Genomic DNA, 24699 nt, shown 5'->3' with positions numbered 1-24699 from the left:
CGCTGACTTTATATGCATGTTATCTTCCCACTGTGATTGCATACCTCCCAGCTTTTTGAGATGGAAACTATTAGCAAAAGTATGTAGGCATTGGACACAAACATGCAATCATTTTGACATGCTTTTTACCAGAAATTCTAAGTTTTATTGTTGTTTTAAACTGGACATATGATAAAATAACTTGTTTTTTTCTTTTCTTACCTACTTTAATAAAAGCTGCTTAAAAAGCCAAAACTAGTGGAGCCAGATAATTTTTTTTTAATTTTAATTTTGTTTATTGATTGCATTAAAAAAAAAAATTTTTGCAAGGCAATATATCAAAAAAAAATTGCGTGCCCTGGAATAAATGCTGTATGGGTTACGTCCAACTAGGTATATGTCACCTCATGAACTTATTTTTTACTTGTATTTACAATTAACATTTTTACTGAGCGACATTGGTCTGACAGGAGCGACACTGTTTTTCACATGGCATCTGCTGTGCCTGCTCCTCCCTTCCATTTATCATTTCCAGAAGACTTGGGCTAGACTAAATAGCATTTTAACCCTGGTTGTGTTATTGTTTCTACTTTTACTGTCCTGTTGCCACATGGACAATGTCTATTTTTCTTATCGTCAATGGACGGACACCGCTCCTTAAATCTTGACAAGTGGGGTTATGTTCCTGTTCATAGGAGAAGACTAGGCAGAACATGTTAGTTATCTTAAAACATGTAACTTTAACAGAGTCATAGCCCCTGTCATAGCTCCTCACCCTGCAGCATGCAGCTCAGTTTTTTTCTGCCTAGCAGAGGAGAAGGACGTGGCTCCCTTTGGGCCCAGAGTCCTGAAGAAATTTTAAATGTTTATATATTTTATTTTTGTGATTCTTCTATCAACTGCCGGCTGGGTGACAGGCTGGATATTATAGATCCTTGTAGTCCCCCCAGTCCGGCCATCGAGTGTGAGCAGACCTTTGCTACGCGCTGGGTCGGCCACGACATACCCCATGGCTCCAGGGGTGGCCAGAGAGCATATGCTCCAGGGGTCCACATATGACTGGGCTGCTGTTGTCTCACTCACAGTGGACCGGGCCAACAGCTACTCTGTACCATCAGTTGTGGGTCTTTCAGGGAGGCGCCAGCAAGACCTCGCAAGGACTGCCTCAGCAGATTGGAACAGCTGGGCATTCCCGGGATTAAGGGGTTCTCCTGTCCTCTATTTCCCTCCTTCTCTAGGGCCCTCTGCGACCGGGGTGTACCTGTGGAGGACCGTGGTGTGCCGGGGTCCACTATCTGTGAGGGAGGGTCTGTCTCCTGGGAAGTCTCTGCATGGCCTTCTCGTCCACATCGCGGGGCCCAGGCGCCATTTTTTTGCAGTGCCAACGCCATTTTTTGTGTGCCTGCTTTCTCTATTGAAATTTCCATTGGCGGACATTTTTCGTGGTCACACTGTGGCACAGGTTGGTATTGCGTGCCGCCATTTTCTTGTGTTCCGTGCCCTTTTATCTGAGGCATCTGGTGGCCATTTTGGAGTGGGTTTTGGCCTCTAACACTGGCTTTCTGAACGGTGCGCAGCTCATTCACCTCATTTTTTTTCCTCACAGTTTTTTCCTCACACACGCTGTGTACACAAGGAAGGCATGCAGCGGTGCTAAGCGGTCTCCCTCTGGGTGGTGAGTTTCCTGGGTAACCCCCCCGGTCGGTGCAGCAAGGAGGATCAACTTCTTAAGTGTTTTTCACTTAGTCCTTGAGGGCTGTCAGTGGGTGAATATGGAGTCAGTATCTGGCCTTTCTTCCCCTAGATTGCCAGAGGCAGCAAATGATGCCCCTGCACCTCCGGTTCCCATGGATACACTGTCATTTGTTGCCAGGGTGGAAGCGGCGTGCGGGTGTAAGGCGGGGTAAAAAGTGCCCCTCCCCCGCCATCTTCTGGGGAATACTCGGATTCGGGTCTGGCTCAGGACCCCGGTTCCGGTATGTCAGAGGATGAGGACAAGGACCTCCCTGGTGAGGAGGACCCCTCGTCCGGGTCAGTGCAAGACAGGGCACTTGTGAGTGCACTTATTGTTGCTGCAAGGGACTCTTTAAAGCTGAAGGATGCAGCTGGGACTTCGACAGAGGGGTCTGTCTCCCTTGGGTCACACAAATCTAACCGCTCTGTGAAAGTTTTTCCTTATGTTACTTTCTTCGATAAGTTCATAGCTAAGGAATGACAATGGCCGCAGAAGTCTTTTGTGGTCCCTCAGCGCATGTCGATCCGTTATCCTTTTAAGGAGAGCCTTTTGAAAAAATGGGCCTCTCCTCCGGTCGTGGACCCCCCGGTCTCTCGGCTAAAAAAGGTAACCACTCTCCCAGTAGAGGGGACCACTGCCTTTAAGGACCCTACTGATAGGAGGTCCGAAGCTGTGACCCATTCCATGTTCACCATGCTGGGGTCTGCGTTGCGGCCTGTTTTAGCTGCAACTTTGGTGTCTCAGATGCTTACTGAATAGGCGGCATGTGTATGTCTGTGAAGAAGCTCCCTTGATTTCCAGAGCCTCTGTATTATGCCGCCTGCGGGTTTGCAGCTCGGTGGACCTCCCTGCTCTCCGACCAGTGGGTCTGCCAGGTGGTAACTTCGGGGTACAAGATCGAGTTTCTTTCTTGTCCGCCAAACAGATTCTTTCCCTCAAATCTTCCTCTCCTTCCGGCTTGTCGGGCTGCCTTAATGGTAGCAGTACAAGACTTGCTCAGGTGCGGGGTAATTTTACCTGTGCCACTGGAGGAAAGGTTTCAGGGATTCTATTTGAATCTGTTTGTAGTCCCAAAGAAGGACAGTGTTCTTGCATTGCTGTTGTTGGCTACTTAGACGATCTTCTTCTGAGAGCTGCTTCTGGCTCAGAATTAGAGGAAAACGTGTCTATAGCCAGTCAGACCCTCCGGAAATTTGGAAGTCAGTCTTGGTACCGACTCAGCATCTGGAGTTTCTAGGGTTGACCCTGGACTCCTCGGAGGCGAAGGTCTTCCTCCCTTTGGAGAAGTTGCAGACACTGCCAGTCGGTGGTGAAATTGTTAGCATCCCGCAAGTGGTCGTCTCTCCGTTTTTATCATGCGAGTTCTGGGCCTCATGGTGGCCTCCTTCGAGGCAGTACTGTATGCCCAATTCCACACTTGAGTATTGCAGAAGGAGATCCTGTCCAAATGAAACAGATCTCCATTGTCTCTGGATCATCAGATTCAGGTAAGTCACCTGGTCAGGTCTTCCCTGAGTTGGCTGAGGTCCCCGTCTCTTTAGTCCGGGAAGTCGTTGCTTCCTTTCCATTGGACTGTGATCACGACAGAAGCCAGGGTGTGGAAGGTTGGAGACAGAAGGGATGAGAGAGAGAAAGGGTGGGGTGGGACAGAGACAGAGATGGAGGGGGTGGGGTGAGACAGAGATGGAGGGGGTTGGGGTGAGACAGAGATGGAGGGGGTGGGGGTGAGACAGAGATGGAGGGGGTGGGGGTGAGACAGAGAGGGTGGGGGTAAGACAGAGATGGAGGGGGTGGGGTGTGACAGAGAGGGGGGTGACAGAAAGGGAGGGGGTGGGAGTGTGACAGAGAGGGGGGTGACAAAGGAAGGGGGTGAGACAGAGAGGGAGGGGGTGTGACAGAAGGGGGGGTGACAGAGAAGGAGGGAAGTGACCGAGAGGGAGGGGGTGAGACAGAGAGGAAGGGGGTGGGGGTGAGACAGAAGGGGGTGACAGAGATGAGTGAGACATTACACAGCCCCCTGCACCACTGGACCCCTTTACATCACATAGCACCCTGCACCTCTGGACCTCTTTACATTACACAGCCCCCTGCATCACTGGACCCCTTTACATCACATAGCCCCCTGCACCTCTGGAACCCTTTACATCACATAGCCCCCTGCACCTCTGGACCTCTTTACTTTACACAGCCCCCTGCACCACTGGACCCCTTTACATCACATAGCCCCCTGCACTTCTGGACCCCTTTACATCACATAGCCCCCTGCACCTCTGGACCTCTTTACATTACACAACCCCCTGCATCACTGGACCCCTTTACATTACACAGTACCCTGCATCACTGCACCCCTTTACATTACACAGCACCCTGCACCTCTGGACCCCTTTACATTACACAGCCCCCTGCACCACTGGACCCCTTTACATTACACAGCCCCCTGCACCACTGGATCCCTTTACATCACATAGCCCCCTGCACCTCTGGACCCTTTTACACTACACAGCCCTCTGCACCCCTTTACATTACACAGCCCCCTGTACCTCTGGACCCCCTGGGCAGCAACACGACTCTCACGATCATGAGGGAGTCTTACCTTCTATTCTTTGGAGGCGAGGAGGAGGAGAAGACAGCAGCAGCTTAAAATCTCAATTTCTAATGTCCCCGGCCCCGCGCTTCGCCATGTTCAGATTCCGGACTGGCACCCTGTGATTGGACGTACATGGGGTCATGTGCGGCGGCAGGGCTGGCCTATTAACGATCGCAGTTGCAGGAGTGCAGGAGACTGAACATGGGCGGAGGTGGGACTCCAGGATCTACCGCGATCGTGGATAGGCCAGCCCCGCCGCCGCACATGACCCCTTACGCCCAATCACAGGATGCCTGAGACTTAACATGGTGACACAGCACGGGGGACACAGGAAAGCACATTTAGGAGGAGGAAGCCACTGACATATACTGGCGGGCGCCCCCCTAAATGTTGCACCCAGTGCCACGGCCCCCCGCACCTCCCACACACACTACACCACAGTATGAGAGCTAAAAAAATATATATATTTATAAAAATAAAAATCCTCAATGTCGGGATGGTGTCACCCCTCTAGCGGGTGTCACCCGGGTGCGGACCACACCCCCCCCAGCAACGCCTCTGAGACACAATGTGACCCAGATAGTGGACTGAAGACTGGTAGAATTGACACTTTTCCGGGGACAGCTTCAATCCTTCCTCATGAAGTCTCTTCAAGACCTTCTCCAGCCTTTCTTCATGCTCTTCCAGGGTTCTTCCAAATACAATAACGTCATCCAAGTACACCAAGACTTCTATCAGATTCATGTCTCCCACTGTCCTCTCCATCAGTCTTTGGAAAGTGGCTGGAGCTTCTGATAGACCCTGAGGCATGCGGTTAAACTCAAAGAATCCCACTGGAGTAATAAAGGCCGTCTTCTCCCTGTCCTTAGGATGCATGGGAATTTGGTAATACCCACTCTTCAAGTCCATCACACTGAACCATTTGGCCCTCGATAAACTCTGTGGGATGTCTTCTATCCTGGGGATAGTATACTGATCAGGGACAGTTCTTCGGTTCAACGTTCGGTAGTTGATGCACAATCTTAAGGACCCATTTTTCTTTCGAACCACCACGATCGGGGAAGTATAAGGGCTTCTAAATTCCCGAATTATTCCGGTCCTCTTGAGCTCCGCCACTTGTTCACGTAAATCTTCCAAATCTCCTAGAGAAAAAGTAAGGAGAAAAGCGCCACTGAGTAAACTGTGTTTTAATATAAAGTATAAAATAATCCAGCACTTACATCATAATACACTATGCTGCAGTCAGGGAAGCTGGTGCAAGTCTGACGATCAGTGAACCTCGTATCCAGATGGAATGTAGCTGCTAGGACCCGAGGAGAGCCGGGGGGGAGCCGGCTATGTCCGTGTTAGATGTCTCACTGCCAGCGGGGAATTCATCCGGTGGAACGTAGAGTCAGCTTGGACGGGGGCCGAGAAGGACCACAACGCGTTTCAGAGCATGCGCAAAGGAACCGACCTGCGCGCTCCTTTTTCAAGTGTGATGAGATAGGGGAAGAGGCATGTATTATAGCTGGTCATGGGGAGAGCCAACCAATGAGGATACAGCAAACACAATCTGACAGGACACAATGATAACGGTGTGGCCATCAAACCAATAAGAGAAAGAACACAGAATAGTTAAAAGATTATTAAGGACGGACTAAAAGGATTAGTTGGGAATAATTCTGTATGGTGTTTGTGCATATATTGGGCTCAAGTACGCTCATATGTAAAAAGAAGAAAAGAAACAGAGCTGGTATATAAATGTGGAAAACACTGTATTTGTGGACATTGAACACCAGAGGGCCCCCTAAGGTTAAAATACAATTGAATTTAAATAACAGACCTGGAGGGGAAAACAAAGTCTACATGTTGGGAAGATCTTATAAAGATTAACAAATATATATATTGGAGGGGAGAGAAAAAAATATATATATGTATATATAAGTCTAATTAATTAAAGTAATATTTGCAGATAATAGAACCAATATGTATAAAAACATAAATTAAAAATTACAAAAAAGGAAAAAACTGACTATGAGTGATTAACTATGACAGGGATGGACCCGTGTGTGTGGGAGCAAACAAATCTATTTGCATGAAAAAAACAATATCATTTTTATTTTGGTACAGTTTTGCATGACCACGCAATTGTCAGTTAAAGTAATGCAGTGTTAAATAGCAAAACATGGCCTGGTCATGAAGGGGGGAATTTTCCAGAGGTCAGGTGTTTAAGTTGATTTTTAAGTGTAATTTTTTTTTAAATTGTTCTCGCACGTGTTAAAATAATGGTTTTATATCTGATCAGATATCAGAGCATTATTTTAACACGTGTGAGAACAGTTAAAAATGGGCAAAAAAATATATATTTATATTATTACTTTTTTGCCCATACATACACTTTAAAGGAAAACATTTTTTTGCCTAAAATTAATGTCTGCAAGGTAGACAGACAGAATAGTGTAATGATTCTGTTAAAAAACGAGTAAATACCTATTAAATTCCTTCATCTATATCACCTCCGGCATTCTAGTTTCTGTTCTCTCATTCACTTCCTGGTTTGCATTGCTCGTTCATGTAAGAACTAAATTTCCCAGTATGAATTGCGGCACGCCCAGTAATTCAAACCTCCTTGAAGTCTCTAACATGTAGAGAGCGTCCTGCCGCACAGATGTAGTTCCCAGGAGGGGGTGAGCACGCTACTGACCACTGCAGTAAAGCCTCCCTTCACGGTGGTGAGTAACAATCAGACAAGCAGAAAGTGAACAGAACATAGAAGAAATAGAGCAACTTCTGAGCAAAAACGAACAATGAGGAAGTGAAAAGAGGAATGTCTGCAGGTAAAGGATGCCTATTATGAAAAAAAAAAAAAAAATTCCTTTACAACCCCTTTAAGTTAAATATAACTTTTAACTGTTCTCACGTGTGTTAAAATAACACTTTAATATCTGATCATATCTCAAACCATTATTTTATATTTATATATACACACACAGTGCCTTGAAAAAATATTCATACCCTTGACATTTTCCACATCTTGTCATGTTACGACCAAAAACATAAATGTATTTTATTGTGATTTTATGTGATAGACCAACACAAAGTGGCACATAATTGTGAAGTAGAAGGAAAATGATAAATGGCGTTCAAAAAAGTGTGGCATGCAATTGCATTCAGCCCCCTTTACTCTGATACCCCTAACTAAAATCTAGTGGAACCAATTGATTTCATAAGGCACCTTAATTAGTAAATAGAGTCCACCTATGTGTAATTTAATCTCAGTATAAATACAGACGTTCTGTGAAGCCCTCACAGAGGTTTGTTTGAGAACCATATGCCACATACCAACGATCGGATTTTCCTTCCTCTTGGCTTGGCTTGCATACCCACGTTCTCTGAACTTTTGACCGTCAAAAACGCGGTGACGTAAACACTATGACGAGCCGAGAAAATTAAGTTTAATGGTTCCGAGCATGCGTTGGAATTGCTACAGACGATCGGATTTTCCGATAGGATTTTTTTCTGTTGGAAAATTTGAGAACCAGCTCTCAATCTTTTTTTGTCGAAAATCAGACTTTTGCTGTCGGAATTACCGATCGTGTGTACGGGACATCAGTGAACATACAGCATCGTAAAAAAGGCCAATGAACACACAAGACAGGTCATAGAGAAAAAGAAAGATCACACACACAAGCCATATGGTGTTGCCAACATTACGAAGCAAAGAGTACCCCCCGGTACTAATGGGACTTTAAAGGCAAACAGTTCGACACAAATATATAAAAAAATAGCAAATGTCATTGTACAAAACAGATAAAATGGTGTATAACATCACCAATGGGAAGAAAGTACATATATGATTAGGTGACTGTAATTGTTTCTGTGCAGTGGTCCTAGAGGACCGGCTTCATCTCCTTGACTCAACGAACTAATGATCTTTTGACCCTTTTTTGAGGGTTTTGCTTCGAGAGGTTGCGAAAAAGAATAATCCTTGATCTGAGACCTCTCCCCAGTTTCTAGGTTACATAGACTACTCCTGTATTATAATATATACTGAAGAATCATTCTCTGTTATTCGGATGTATCTCTGTATAATCCAGTTTAATGTAAGTTTTTGTCTTATGCCATAGATGCTGTTTTAAACAACTTAGGGTCCCCCTATTGGGGGACCACCTAGTGATCAGCTGCAGTGGCATGGGACATTACCACCTTTAAATGGACTTCCCTTTTGATCTCTCCTGGTGCACAGGGACCTCACGTTTTTGCGGGCAACCTTATTGCGGCGCATGGGGGAGCGGTAACCTGCCATGACCAATTTTATCAGGCATCCGAGGCATGCTTTTGCCAGAAGCCACTTCCACTGCGTTGATGAGCCACCTTTGCAAGACACTCTCTCATGTTCACCATGGGGGCGGAGCGCCGTGCAGCTGTGGCCCAAGGTTTCCTTGTGCACTGTGGTGCGTCTTTTTTCCAGGCACCAGCTTGTGTGCTGTATGATGGGACGACCTAGAGGATTTCCCAGTCAGCTCGACGTATGCACGTTGGATCTTATACGGTCGACACGCACTGACACGAGTGTGTCATAATGAGGTCACGGGCTACTTACCAGTCCCCATTTTAGGGCTGAGCACTGCCGCCATCCTTTGACACAGTCATGGACTTTCACCAACTGCAAAAGACTTGAGACTGGGGCTGAGGTTCGCCCTCCAGCAGGACAACAACCCTAAACGAACAGCCAAAGCTACAATGGAATGGTTTAGATCAAAGCCTATTCATGTGTTAAAATGGCTTATGCCGCCTACAGACGGTCATTTTTTGTGATGTAAAAAAACTTTGTTTTTTGTGATGAAAAAAAACGAAGTTTTTCAAACTTAATTTTCAAAAACGACGTAGCATACACACCATCGTTTTTTCCAAAAGCTCTAGCAAAGCGCGGTTACGTTCAGCACGTACGACGGCACTCTGTTCCATTCAAACTCGTGTCCTAACTTGCTTCTGAGCATGCGTGGGTTTAAAAACATCGTTTTAAACGTCGTTTTAGCTACACTCGGTCATTTTTTGTGACACACAAAACGACGTTTTGAAAAACTACATAAAAAATTGAAGCATGCTTAAATTTTTGTTGTCGTTTTTCAGAAGACATAAAACTATGTTTTCCCCACACACGGTCATTTTAAATGACGTTTTTAAAAACAACGTTTTTTTTCATCACAAAAAACGACCGTCTGTACGCGGCATTAGTCAAAGTCCAGACCTAAATCCAATTGAGAATCTGTGGCAAGACTTGAAAATATCTGTCCACAGACATTCTCCATCAAATCTGACAGAGCTTGAGCTATTTTGCAAAGAAGAATGGGCAAAAATGTCATTCTTTAGATGTGCAAAGCTTGAATAGACATGTCCAAATAGAATTGCAGCTGTAATTGCTGCGGAAGGTGGTTCTACAAAGGGGGACTGAATGCAAATGCGCGCCACACTTTTCACATATTTATTAGTAATATGTTGAAAATCATTTATAATTTTCCTTTCACTTCACAATTATGTGCCACTTTGTGTTGGTCTATCACATAAAATCCCAATAATATACATTTTGGTTGTAACATAACAAAATGTGGACAATTTCAAGGGGTATGAATACTTTGTTTAAGGCACTGTGTGTGTGTATACTGTATGTTGTGTGTGTGTGTGTCATATACACTATAGATAGATAGATAGATAGATAGATAGATAGATAGATAGATAGATAGATAGATAGATAGATAGATATGAGTGATTAACTATGACAGGGATGGACCCGTGTGTGTGGGAGCAAACAAATCTATTTGCATGAAAAAAACAATATCATTTTTATTTTGGTACAGTTTTGCATGACCACGCAATTGTCAGTTAAAGTAATGCAGTGTTAAATAGCAAAACATGGCCTGGTCATGAAGGGGGGAATTTTCCAGAGGTCAGGTGTTTAAGTTGATTTTTAAGTGTAATTTTTTTTTAAATTGTTCTCGCACGTGTTAAAATAATGGTTTTATATCTGATCAGATATCAGAGCATTATTTTAACACGTGTGAGAACAGTTAAAAATGGGCAAAAAAATATATATTTATATTATTACTTTTTTGCCCATACATACACTTTAAAGGAAAACATTTTTTTGCCTAAAATTAATGTCTGCAAGGTAGACAGACAGAATAGTGTAATGATTCTGTTAAAAAACGAGTAAATACCTATTAAATTCCTTCATCTATATCACCTCCGGCATTCTAGTTTCTGTTCTCTCATTCACTTCCTGGTTTGCATTGCTCGTTCATGTAAGAACTAAATTTCCCAGTATGAATTGCGGCACGCCCAGTAATTCAAACCTCCTTGAAGTCTCTAACATGTAGAGAGCGTCCTGCCGCACAGATGTAGTTCCCAGGAGGGGGTGAGCACGCTACTGACCACTGCAGTAAAGCCTCCCTTCACGGTGGTGAGTAACAATCAGACAAGCAGAAAGTGAACAGAACATAGAAGAAATAGAGCAACTTCTGAGCAAAAACGAACAATGAGGAAGTGAAAAGAGGAATGTCTGCAGGTAAAGGATGCCTATTATGAAAAAAAAAAAAAAAATTCCTTTACAACCCCTTTAAGTTAAATATAACTTTTAACTGTTCTCACGTGTGTTAAAATAACACTTTAATATCTGATCATATCTCAAACCATTATTTTATATTTATATATACACACACAGTGCCTTGAAAAAATATTCATACCCTTGACATTTTCCACATCTTGTCATGTTACGACCAAAAACATAAATGTATTTTATTGTGATTTTATGTGATAGACCAACACAAAGTGGCACATAATTGTGAAGTAGAAGGAAAATGATAAATGGCGTTCAAAAAAGTGTGGCATGCAATTGCATTCAGCCCCCTTTACTCTGATACCCCTAACTAAAATCTAGTGGAACCAATTGATTTCATAAGGCACCTTAATTAGTAAATAGAGTCCACCTATGTGTAATTTAATCTCAGTATAAATACAGACGTTCTGTGAAGCCCTCACAGAGGTTTGTTTGAGAACCATATGCCACATACCAACGATCGGATTTTCCTTCCTCTTGGCTTGGCTTGCATACCCACGTTCTCTGAACTTTTGACACGAGTGTGTCATAATGAGGTCACGGGCTACTTACCAGTCCCCATTTTAGGGCTGAGCACTGCCGCCATCCTTTGACACAGTCATGGACTTTCACCAACTGCAAAAGACTTGAGACTGGGGCTGAGGTTCGCCCTCCAGCAGGACAACAACCCTAAACGAACAGCCAAAGCTACAATGGAATGGTTTAGATCAAAGCCTATTCATGTGTTAAAATGGCTTATGCCGCCTACAGACGGTCATTTTTTGTGATGTAAAAAAACTTTGTTTTTTGTGATGAAAAAAAACGAAGTTTTTCAAACTTAATTTTCAAAAACGACGTAGCATACACACCATCGTTTTTTCCAAAAGCTCTAGCAAAGCGCGGTTACGTTCAGCACGTACGACGGCACTCTGTTCCATTCAAACTCGTGTCCTAACTTGCTTCTGAGCATGCGTGGGTTTAAAAACATCGTTTTAAACGTCGTTTTAGCTACACTCGGTCATTTTTTGTGACACACAAAACGACGTTTTGAAAAACTACATAAAAAATTGAAGCATGCTTAAATTTTTGTTGTCGTTTTTCAGAAGACATAAAACTATGTTTTCCCCACACACGGTCATTTTAAATGACGTTTTTAAAAACAACGTTTTTTTTCATCACAAAAAACGACCGTCTGTACGCGGCATTAGTCAAAGTCCAGACCTAAATCCAATTGAGAATCTGTGGCAAGACTTGAAAATATCTGTCCACAGACATTCTCCATCAAATCTGACAGAGCTTGAGCTATTTTGCAAAGAAGAATGGGCAAAAATGTCATTCTTTAGATGTGCAAAGCTTGAATAGACATGTCCAAATAGAATTGCAGCTGTAATTGCTGCGGAAGGTGGTTCTACAAAGGGGGACTGAATGCAAATGCGCGCCACACTTTTCACATATTTATTAGTAATATGTTGAAAATCATTTATAATTTTCCTTTCACTTCACAATTATGTGCCACTTTGTGTTGGTCTATCACATAAAATCCCAATAATATACATTTTGGTTGTAACATAACAAAATGTGGACAATTTCAAGGGGTATGAATACTTTGTTTAAGGCACTGTGTGTGTGTATACTGTATGTTGTGTGTGTGTGTGTCATATACACTATAGATAGATAGATAGATAGATAGATAGATAGATAGATAGATAGATAGATAGATAGATAGACACACACACACACACACAGTATCTCATAAGGGTAAGATACAACCTTCACATTTTGTAAATATGTTATTATATCTTTCCATGTGACAACACTGAAGAGACGACACGTTGCCACAATCTAGTAGCGAGTGCACAGCTTGTATAACAGTGTCAATTTGATGTCCCCTCAAAATTACTAAACACACAGCCATTAATGTCTAAACCACTAGCAACAAAAGTGAGTACATCCCCAATTGAAAATGTCCAAATTGGGACATTGTGTGGCCACGATTGTGTAGGACATTGTGTGGCCACAATTATTTTCACACAGCCATTAATGTCTAAATCACTAGCAACAAAGCAAAAAAAGTGAGTACACAAGCACTAGCAACAAAAGTGAGTACATCCCTGTGAAAATGTCCAAATTGGGTCATTGTGTGGCCACGATAGTGTGGGACGATTGTGTGGGACATTGTGTGGCCACAATTATTTTCAGCACTTCCTTAACCCTCTTGGACATGGAGCTTCACAGGTTGCCACTGGAGTCCTCTTCCACTTCTCCATGACTGCATCACAGAGCTGGTGAATGTTAGAGACCTTGCATTCCTCCACCTTCCGTTTGAGGATGCCCCACAGATGCTCAATAGGGTTTAGGTCTGGAGACATGCTTGGCCAGTCCATCACCTTTTTTTTTTGTAAAATTATTTTTATTAAGTTTTCAAAACACATATACAATAACAGGCCACATATGTGACCAACATTGACCGGTTAAAACACAGAGACCGGTGTACAGAACCCAAACATGACAAAAACTGAAGGGAGGAAAAAAAAAAAAAAAAAGAGGGGGGGGAAGAGGGGGAGGGGGGGGAAGGAATGGGGGGACCGAAATGCTCACATTGAATCCCGTCAGCAGGTGCTGAGCGGGCTAGGATGGATGGAAATGACGATATGGGTCAGAGCACAACCGATCCCCCCCGTACAATATACCTGAGACTCTTCCACCTACACCCAGCTCCAGTGCCAAATCTAAAGACGTATGGCCCCATTCTCTCCCAAGGAGCCCATCCATAACATTAGCTTACCCCAAGATCCTCCACAGACCTGAATTGTCCCCCCTATGCGTGCGGGTCGTAGTTCTCCCCAGTTCCTCCCATTCAGGATTCCCCGACCACTGTAGCTGCCAGGCACTGAACTTCTCCATCAATGTGACTTAGTCTGATACCGTGTCTGTGGAGGCCATCCAACCCCCCCACACCCTATCGAACTTGGTCAATGCCCCTCTACTCAAGTATGTGGCTTTGTAGAATGGGATGGCTTTGTTGACTAATACCTTCCAGGCTGTCACCGTCGGGGCAGAGGAACTTTTCCAAGAAAGAATGATTCGTTTCTTAGCATAGAAGAGCACAAGAATGAGAAGCGTCCTTACAGCCCTAGTCGTTGCTAGGGGTTCGACCAAAAGTAGCAAGCATACCTCTACAGTCATGGGGATTGAAATAGTAGTGACCGACTGGATGCAATCTACCACTGCCTGCCAGTACGCCTGAATCTGGGGGCACTCCCAAAAAATGTGCATAAAATCGGCAGTAGGCGCTGAGCACCGCCAGCAGGCCGATCCCTGACCCCTGAACATTCTAGCCAGCCTGGCAGGAGTCAGGTACGCCCTATGTAGGAACTTGTAATGAATAAGTCTGTCTCTTGTAGAGACTAAGGCCTGGAAAGCCGCCCCCCAGACATCGTCCCAGTCGTCCCTGTCCAATCCCGTGGTCACCGAGTCCCAAGCACGCCTACAAGGCGACAGCAACCCGGTGGTCTCGGGGAAAAGGTCTTTATAGAGGCTGGAAACCTCCTTGGGAAGTGGTTCACTACGAGCCAGTGACTCCAGGTCCCCAGACTCCAGAATCAAAGGATTCCCTCCGAACTGGGCCTGAAACGCATGGCGCAATTGTAGGTATCTAAAAAAATGGGCATTGGGTAGGTCATGTCGTGTTTTCAAGTCATCAAACGTCCGTAAGGTACCATTTACTACAACATGGCTCAAGGTCTTAATCCCGTAGGCCGTCCATACCACCGGGTCCGGGTAGTCCAGAAAGTGGATCAAGTTGGGGTTTCTCCATAAAGGCACGTGGGGGGAGAAGGTAGCACGATCAGTAGGTCTTAATGCTTGCGCCACGACCCATGCTCTGATCACTGACCTCATGGAAGGTGTTAAGGGGTACGGGGCCCTCGGGCCCCTGTAGACTAACCGGGAGAGTGCCTCGTAGGAGCCCACGCAAGCAGCTTCCAGCGACACCGCGGCATCATCCGGAGCAGAAGTCAGCCAACGGTGTGCTACCGTCAACTGGCCGGCCAGGAAATATTTAGAAAAATTGGGCACCGCCAGGCCTCCCTCCCCCCATGGCTGTTGGAGAATGGTCAACTTAAGGCGGGGTGAACTACCCTGCCACAGGAAGGAGGATATCATGCCATCTATGGCCTTGAAAACCGTCTTTGGTATCCACACTGGGGCGTTCCTAAGCGTATAGAGCAGGAGAGGAAGGATCTTCATTTTAAGAAGATTAACCCTACCTATGAGGGACAGGGGGAGATTTTTCCAGGAGTTCAATTTTTTGGAGACGACATTCAGCAATGGGGACACGTTAAGTTCAATAAAGTTCGTTACGGAGTTAGTAATCTGCAGCCCCAAGTACCTAATTTGGGTCACCCACTGTAGGGGGTTTGAGGGGTCGGCCCCTCCAGGGGACACATGGGAGCGGAGTGGGAGGATTTTGGATTTGGTCCAGTTGACTTTGAGGCCGGATACCTCGGTAAATTTGCCCATCATTGACAGTGCGGCATGTAAAGAGGGGCCAGTATCCCCCAGAAATAATACCAGGTCGTCCGCATAAAGAGTTACCGACTCAGTCAAAGTGCCCACCCTGATACCCTGGATTAGGGGCGAAGATCTCAACGCAATCGCCAAGGGTTCCATCACCAGGGCAAACAGGCCCGGTGACAGGGGACAACCCTGCCTGGTGCCCCTGGATACTGGAAAGGCGCCCGACACTTCGCCATTCAGACGAATTGCCGCCACTGGTCTATCATATAGCAACGATATCCATTTGAGAAATACAGGCCCAAAGCCCATACGCTCCAGCACCCGCGTCATGTAGCCCCAATCAATGGAGTCGAACGCCTTTTCCAGATCGAAAAACGCCAGGGCCCCCCCGTGAGATATTTCTCCGTCAATTTGCGTGTGCGTGTATACCCTGCGAATGTTAATGTCAGTAGCCTTTTTGGGCATGAACCCCGTCTGGTCAGGAGATATCAAATGGTCTAAGCAGGACATCAACCGATTGGCCACCATCTTGGTCAATATCTTGAGGTCCATGTTCAGCAGCGCAATAGGCCTATAGGACGAGCAGTAAAGGGGGTCCTTCTCAGGCTTGGGGAGCAGGACCACATGAGCCTCATACCAAGAGGGGGGCATACTCCCTATCTCCAAACACTCCCCATAAAGGTTCAGTAGTCTGTGGGACACCACCTCTGAATAGGTCTTATACCACTCTGCCGGAATGCCGTCAGGGCCCGGCGCCTTGCCATTCGGGAAGGAGGCAATCGCCACAGCCAGCTCCTTGGAGGAGAAAGGAGCCTCCAAAATCTTGACCGCCTCTCCAGGCAGCACCGGGATCTGAATGGAATCCAGCAGGTCCGTCAGAACCTGGTTGTCATATTGTGGGATAGCCGCATAGAGGTCTGAGTAATAGGACACAAATGCTTGTAGAATACCTTCCCTGTCCCGTACCAGAGTGCCCCCAGTCGTGTAAATACATGGAACGGACACATGTGATCTGACATCTGCTGCCAAGTAGGCAAGCAGCTTCCCATTCTTGTCTCCTCTTTCAAATAGATCCTCTGCCCTACGCCTAAACGTGCATTGTGTAAGTGATTGTAGGTGGACCAAGAAAGCTCTTCTAGCCATCTGCAACTCCACAAGTGTGGAGGCAGAGGGCGCCTCAGCATGGGCTTTTGCACACCGAATCTCATGCGCCTGGAGCGCATCCGACTCAGAGTTCTTTTCAGTCCTGGCAGCCTTAATAGCAGCAATATATACTCCCCGGGTGGACGCCTTGAACGCATCCCACACCATGTGTCCACCCGCAGAGCCTTCATTCGTCTCCCAGTACTCCGTTACATGACCAGAGACCAGTGACTCAACTGATGGTTCATCCACCCATCCCGGGTGCAGCCTCCAGAGTCTCCGACCACCCCCACCGGGACGACTCAGTGTCACCTGCAAGGGAGTGTGATCCGAGAGTCCCCCGGCCAGGTAATCAACATATGTCACCTGTGGCAGGAGGGCCGGATTCGCGAAGGCAAGGTCTATACGGGAGGAGGAGGAACTGACGTGGGAAAGATAGGAGTAACCTCTCTCACCAGGATGTTTCCACCGCCACAACTCCTCCACAGCCGCTACATCCGCCCAGTGCCTGAGGTCCAGGTTTCGCGCCCGATTGGGGTTGGAAGCATCCAACCCGTAGTCCAGTACATTGTTAAAATCCCCAGCCACAAGCAATTTCAATGGGCCAAAAGTGGCAATCTTCTCTAAAACCAGATATAATACCTCTTTGTTGAAGGGTGGAGGGATGTACACATTAGCTATGGCCAGCAGCTGGGAGTCAACAGTGAGAACCACAATAGCATATCGCCCGTGGGGGTCTGTCACAACATGTTCTATATTGCATTGCAGTTTCTTGTGCAGCAGGATGACCACACCCCTTGCATATGAGGAATAAGTGGAGTGTACCGCTCTCTGTATCCAGTTCCTATTCAGGGAAAGAGTTTTACTACCCATCAGGTGAGTCTCTTGCAGGAGGACAATATGTGGGTTTAGAGATTTAAGGTACTGTAGAACTAGAGATCTTTTGTATTTAGAGTTTAGACCGCGGACATTCCACGACACTAGCTTAATATCATTCATCGGGTGGGGGGAGGTAACATGTTAATGCAAGGTAAATCAAGCATACGAGGGGGGAGGAAGCTGGACACAGAGAGCCATTGAATAATATATCACAACAGTTCAACAGGGTGTGACACGTAGAGCATTGCACATTGTACGGTGTAGCACATATGGAGCGAGGCCCCAGGGCCAATAGGGGGTGGAGGCACAGAGTCAAAGCCTCGTATAGAAAGACAGGGGAAAGGCAAAAAATGCCTGGGAAAAAAAGGAAAAAAATTAACAACAAAAAGTTTAAGCAAAAAAACATCAGTAAAATCCCAACGCCCTGTTTGCTCCAGGCGAACCAAACTAAAAAACGGTATTACCGCCGGAGAAACTTTATACCCAAAAACTTAGAAATCAGGTGTGAAACGTCTCAACAGTTCATCCACTCCAAGAGAGAAAGTAAAGGGAAAAAAAAAGTTCCCAGGGGTTCCAGGGAAACACAGATAAATTTCAAACCGTGCTTAACAGTACCTGTTGCTCCTGTCAGGAACGGATGCTTGACCACGCAGAATAGTCCATCCATCATTAATCTACAAAGTTTAGCAGCCAAGAGCAACCGGAGTGCAGTAAGGAGGTACTGCAGCAAGGAACCACTGCTCCCAGCAAGGGCAATCGTGATGAGGTAAGTAACTTTTCCTCCCTAGGCCGACTGCGCCGTCACCCAGCCTCCACAAGCCTCTAGGCCATCGAATCCAGCCAATCCACCGCCTCTGCCGGAGAGTCAAAAAATTTTGCAGAGCCCCTATGGATCACTTTTAGGCGGCTAGGGTAGAGCATGCTATACACCAGGCCTTTTTCCCGCAGGCGACGACGGACATCCGTAAAGGAGCGCCTTCTCTTCTGCAGCTCCTGGGAAAAGTCAGGATACAAGTGGATTGCCGCATTTTCATGCTTCAGCTCCGGGTGTTTTCGGGCCTCTGCCAGGATCATGTCCCGGTCCCTGAAATTCAGGAGGCGGACCAGGAACGCACGCGGCCATGCACCCACAGGCCTCTTGCCGGTGGGGACCCTGTGAGCGCTCTCCACTATGTAGACAGGGGACAGATTCCGCAGGCCCAGGAGTTCTTTAAAGAATGTCTCCGCAAATTCCACCGGGTTGGCTCCCTCTGCGCCCTCTGGGAGCCCAACCACCCTGACATTGTTGCGGCGGAGGCGATTTTCGGCGTCTTCTGAACGGGCCATTAGGACCCTGACCTGCTGTTGCAGCTCCCCAACCGAGTGAGCGGTGGAGGCCACCGTGTCCTCCACCACGGATATGCGGTGTTCTGCCTCTGACAGGCGGCCTCTAAACTTGTCCATGTCCTGCCTTATCAGCCCACACTCTATGGCCAGGGTGTCGATCTTACCCTCCACGGAGGACTTGCTGTCCGCAATGGCCGCCAGGATCGCGGCGGTGGACCGACCTCCCAGCATCCCCGGCGGGTCCTTCTCCTCCATCTGCGGTCCCTCCAGGTCCAGCGACTCGAGGTCCGCCATCCAGGATTCCGTTTGCGCTGCCACCGAGGCCGGGAAGGATGGTGAAGGCGGCAAGATGGCCGCCGCGCGCGTGTTTGGCGGTGGGCGCCGGGTAGAAGAACTCGCCGCCTTCTTGGCCGAGCCGCGCTTTCCAGTCATCGGGAGGACCGGGGCTGTCCCCCGGACAGGAGGAAGAAGCTTGCTGAGCAGGATGGCACCCTAAGGTAAGGATGGAGACGGATTCAAAGCACGGATGGCAGGAGCACAGGCAATGCACGTCCGTCTCTCTCTACATCCCGGCCACGCCCCAGTCCATCACCTTTAACCTCAGCTTCTTTAGCAAGGCAGTGGTCATCTTGGAGGCATGTTTGGGGTCGTGGACCAATCTCTGAAGGGAGCGGATCATGCTCTGCTTCAGTATGTCACAGTATGTGTTGACATTCATGGTTCCCTCAATGAACTGTATCTCCCCAGTGCCGGCTCAGCCCTTCCTTCTCAAAGGAGGCTGCTCAGCTGCCGGTAAATTGCCAGCTCTAATCTTTAAACAGTGACTCACTTGGTGATGATATCCTGCTTGTCAGTCCTGCTAGCAGTTCAATCCAGATTTACTCTGCCTTCGCCTGGTCAACATATCAGAGACTCTCTCCTGTGTACCTGTGAAAGCCTTGCTTGGCTGATGTCCCTTTTGGTTCCTGATCTTGCTTGCTGCTCCACTACCCTGATTTACCTGGCTTGTTCTGAAGTATGCTGATCTCTGCCTCCCTGAGGTCCTGGCTTGTCTGGCTATCCATTCTAGTTACCAAACTCTGGCTATGTTTTGACTATGTTTGCTCTGTTTACCTTTTATTATTAAATTAGTGTGATTTTTACTGCACTTCTGTCTCGGTCTGATTCATGGTTTCTGACACACTGACAGGCTGACCCCCCTCCACTTCAACCTCTGCAGCAATGCCTGCAGCACTCATACGTCTATGTCCCAAAGACAACCTCTGGATATGACCCTGAGCACAAGCAATCTCTTTGGTCAACCATAGCGAGGGCTGTTCTGAGTGGAACCTGTCCTGTTAAACCACTGTATGGTCTTGGCCACCATGCTGGAGCTCAGTTTCAGGGTCTTGGCAATCTTCTTATAGCCTATGCCATCTTTATGAAGAGCAACAATTATTTTTTTCAGATCCTCAGAGTTCATTGTCATGAGGTGCCATATTGAAATTCCAATGACCAGTATGAGGCCGCGTACACACGGTCGATCCATCCGATGAGAATGGTCCGGACGGACCGTTTTCATCGATTTACCGCTGAAGCAGCCTGATGGTCTGATGTGCGTACACACCATCAGTTCAAAATCCGATCGGGTCAGAACGCGGTGACGTAAAACACACGACGTGCTGAAAAAAACGAAGTTCAATGCTTCCAAGCTCGCGTCAACTTGATTCTGAGCATGCGCAGATTTTGAACCAATGCTTTTGTGTACTAACTATCGGTTTGGACCTATCGATCAGCGGTCCATCGGTTTGATTTTAAAGCAAGTTCTCTAATTTTTGTCCGAAGGAAAAAAGACCGATGGGCCGTACACACGGTCGGTTTGGACCAATGAAACTGAACTTCGGTCCGTTTTCATTGGTTTGGACCGATGGTGTGTACGCAGCCTGAGAGAGTGAGAGCGATGTGACAGACTCACCCGGTATGGGAGATTGAGAGCGATGTGAGAGACTCACACGGGACAGGGGCTTTTGGAGAGAGCTGGGAAAACTTTGTTTCAGCCCCCCATGTCCCTCTTATGTCTAAGTTACCCTGTGTCTATTAGGGGCACAGGGTAATCAACAAATGGAACAGTAATATTTATCCACAATATCTCCCAGGAAATATACAAAGACTATTCCTGGTTTATTTGATTCCGAACTATACATGTTAATGGAAAGAGCTGAACACATTGGCCCCTGTACATTGGAGGAGATGGATATTCTGCTACTGGTGGGCTCCTGCTATTGTGAGAAAGTGTCCTGTGTTTATACTTATGATAATGTGGATTGTGTCTTCTAAACTAGGGAGAAAGCAAGGCTGATCTGAAAGGTCAAACCTCTGAGTCATCTAGGCTGGGTAAATGATTAGTTAATTAGCTCATGTTAATTTATGTTTCAGGTTACAGTTTGTATTGTTAGGGTAATATAATCAGGAGGGGGAACCTCCTCCTCAAGTGTATTCAAGACTGTATTTTTGCAGGTCCTCAAGGGTAGGTTCCTCTTCATCGCCAAACACAAACACATTTGTGCATGTGCCTATGGTGCTACAGCTGTGTTATCATTTATCATAAGGTCACATATTTTCATAAGGTCACATGTGTTATCATAAGGTCACATATTTTTTCCAGTTACTTCACTCTGTTACCCATGGCCATGATATATTTTTTCGGGGTGGAAGGAGTGCTCATTGTGCTGTATGTAGAGGTTTTAATCATCCATTCCTGCCATATGCAAGACTCTAATGTAGTCTAGCAAGACATTGGGGGTTATTTCCGAAAGGTAAATCCACTTTGCACTACAAGTGCACTTGTAAGTGCAGTCGCTGTAGATCACTGTAGATCTGAGGGGAAGCTCTGAAATTAGGGGAAGCTCTGCTGATTTTTATCATCCAATAATGTGCAAGCAAACATGCATTTTTTTTCCCTTGCATGTCTCCCTCATTTCTACAGCGACTGCACTTGAAAGTGCACTTGTAGTGCAAAGTGGATTTGCCTTTCGTAAATAACCCCCACTGTCTCCCTCCTCTTGTACTTGATCACAAGCATGGTCCAGAGAAAAAGGTCTGTTGTCCTTCGGTCCAAAATTTTAAAACATGCTTCAAAATCGAACCAATGGCCCGCTGCCCGATCGGTCCAAACCGATGGTTAGTACAGAAAGCATCGGTTCAAAACCCACGCATGCTCAGAATCAAGTCGACGCATGCTTGGAAGCATTGAACGTTTTATTCAGCACGTCGTGTGTTTGACGTCACCGCATTCTGACCCAATCGGTTTTTGGAAAGATGGTGTGTACGCACATCAGACCATCAGGCCACTTCAGCAGGGAACCAATGGAAATGGCTCGTCAGTTGCGAACGACCGTGTGTACGCGGCCTGAGTGTTTTGGTTTTTGATTGCTAACCTTATTCCAAAGTGGTGCCAGTATACAATCAGGAAATGTTGTCCACTATGCTTTACTTTCAATCATTTTTATTGAACACCAGTAAGTACAACAGCCAGAATTTTTTTTATGTTCATGACATTACTTTTTACAATCATGTGATTACTTACATGTCTATGTTTACAGTTTTTAGCTCTGATGAAGGGAGAATTTTTTTGGCACTTGAAGTACATTGCCCTTTACCCTGATATATATATATATATATATATATATATATATATATATATATATATATATATATGGTACACACACATTATATCTGGACCCTAAAATCATTGGTGGTGCACTCTTGTTTGCTTTAACCTCAAGGTCTTAAAGGAAACCTGTGGTGAGAAAAACACCTTTTCATTGCTGACCACTCATTCTCAAAAACGCAAGCAGACTGGATTTCATGTAGATTATTTGGTTTCAGGTTTCTGTAATGCGAAGTTCATGAATTCAGACTTTCACGGGCATCATGGTTAGTAAGTGACTAAAGTAGACAAAGTAAGTGACTAAAAGCTAGAAATAGCCTATCAACTAGAGGAAGAGGTCAGCAATAGCAGCTTACATATGCATTTCAGCTGCACTGCTTGCATGATCTGCTGTCTGTTCTTGTTTGTGTATATTTACACCAAAAATTATTTACCTACATAGAGAAAGATCTCTATGCCAAATTGTTTTAATCCCTATATAAAAAAATCACTTATATTAAGATTTATGTAACCTCTTCCCATGTGACAGTCTCAGAATCGGGTCCAAATGTGAAAATGGAGGGTGGAAGTTTGATCCTGCAAAACTTGAAGACTACTGACACAGCAGTTGTTCAATGTGAAGCACGCAACAAACATGGGCGCATCCTTGAAAATGCCTATGTTTATGTTGTAGGTAAGTCCATCTATTCACCTTATATGCAACTACTACGGGCACTGAATGTATTGCTTATTACATATCTGTTGAGCTTACCAACTGTTGAGCTTATCAATTTCCTGATCAATCTCACCTACACATCTCTCAATGTCACTCCTTGTTTGGACTATGCAGCATTAAAAACCCTGATATTATGAGCTAGCTTTTGGAATAGCTTTGAATGACAGTATGCAAGTCCACTGGGTTATTCTTCCCACAATCGTCCACCTATATCTTAACTATATCAGTCTAAGGTGGTCTAACCTATACTTTCCCTCAAAAAGTGTAATAAAACAGAATGTGGTACTTATATTGTTTTTCTTTTCTTTCCCAGAGCTGGCTCCAGAAATCCTGACACCAGACAGAATGACATACAATGCAGTCGAGAACACAGAAGTCTTCTTGCATTGTAAATTTTTTGGATCTCCAGTTCCCATTACTCACTGGTAAGAATCTCTCTTATAATCAGATGTAATACTTAAAGCGGTGGTTCACCCTCCTTCACATCATTAGACCATTACATTCGGCATCGTAGCGCGAGCTACGGTATGCCGGTCTTAAATTTTTAATCCCCGTACTCACTGTGCTATCGATGATTGAAGAATCCGACTCCCGCGGGGAATGGGCGTGCCTATGGAGAGGGAGGATGATTGACGGCCGGCTCTGGCACGTCACGCTCCCCGAAGACAGCCGGAGTAGGTCTCGGCTATTCACGGCGCCTGCGCACAGGCTATGCGCAGGCGCCGTGAATAGCCAAGCCTATTTCGGCTATTTCCGGAGAAGCGTGACGTGCCAGGGCTGGCCGTCAATCACCTTCTCTCACCATAGGAACGCCCATTCCCCGGATTCTTCAATCATCGATAGCACAGTGAGTACGGGGATAAAAAATGTAAGACCGGCATACCGTAGCTCGCGCTACGATGCCGAATGTAATGGTCTAATAAAAAAAAACATTTTTTTTTTTTTTAACAGGGTGAACCCCCGCTTTAATAGATAGCAGTAAGGTTAATGGTTATTAAATGTTTAGTTATCCTTTAAAACAGCCGGGATGAAAACAAAAACATAAAATTAAAGCAGAGGTATTGTATGGCAATTTTTACTTAGTCACATTAGATCAGCTTTGATTCCCTTTGGGGATCTATTGCTATGCAGGTGACAACTGTCTCTGAGACAGGAAGAAGACAGGAAGAAGGTAGTCTCCTTCATAGAGAAAGCAGTACAAAAAATCTGATAGTTATAAAACTTTCTGTCAAAAAGATGTTTTTATTATGGAAGTTTGTTTTAGAGATCTCACCTTACTTCCTGCCTTTTTGACCACCATTGTACACAAGAAGTGAAAGAAAAAACTTATAGGGACACAGACAGCAAAAAAAAAAAAACTGACAAAGTTAAAGTGGATGTAAGTAAACCCTATCCTATAGCCAGTGGAGTGAACAGCCTCAGATGATGCACAAAAATAAACAAATCTCCCTACATAAGGTTTAAATGTATATCTGCTGTCTTCAGCTTTCTCCTACTCTTTAGAAAGTTAACATTGTGTTAGAATTTTTACTTCTGCATTCAGCAATGGGAGGAGAGTCTTGGCATACACTGTGTGGCAGCTGATTGGAGG

General features: G+C 45.7%; 1 protein-coding gene across 1 annotated transcript in view; it reads left to right on the top strand.

Annotated features, from left to right (window-relative positions):
- LOC120914250 (neural cell adhesion molecule L1-like) overlaps positions 1 to 24699 on the top strand; it is a 98316-nt gene that overhangs the window by 7897 nt on the left and 65720 nt on the right. The window contains exons 2-3 of the mRNA XM_040324874.1: positions 22923 to 23066; positions 23422 to 23533. Of these exons, the coding sequence (XP_040180808.1) occupies positions 22949 to 23066; positions 23422 to 23533 (230 nt within the window). The 5' untranslated portion in view covers positions 22923 to 22948. The remainder of the gene's footprint in view (positions 1 to 22922; positions 23067 to 23421; positions 23534 to 24699) is intronic.

Source organism: Rana temporaria, chromosome 9, assembly GCF_905171775.1.
Source record: "Rana temporaria chromosome 9, aRanTem1.1, whole genome shotgun sequence".
Lineage (NCBI taxonomy): Eukaryota > Metazoa > Chordata > Amphibia > Anura > Ranidae > Rana > Rana temporaria.
Note: the sequence above shows the minus strand (reverse complement) of the source record. Positions and strands in the feature narration are given on the sequence as shown.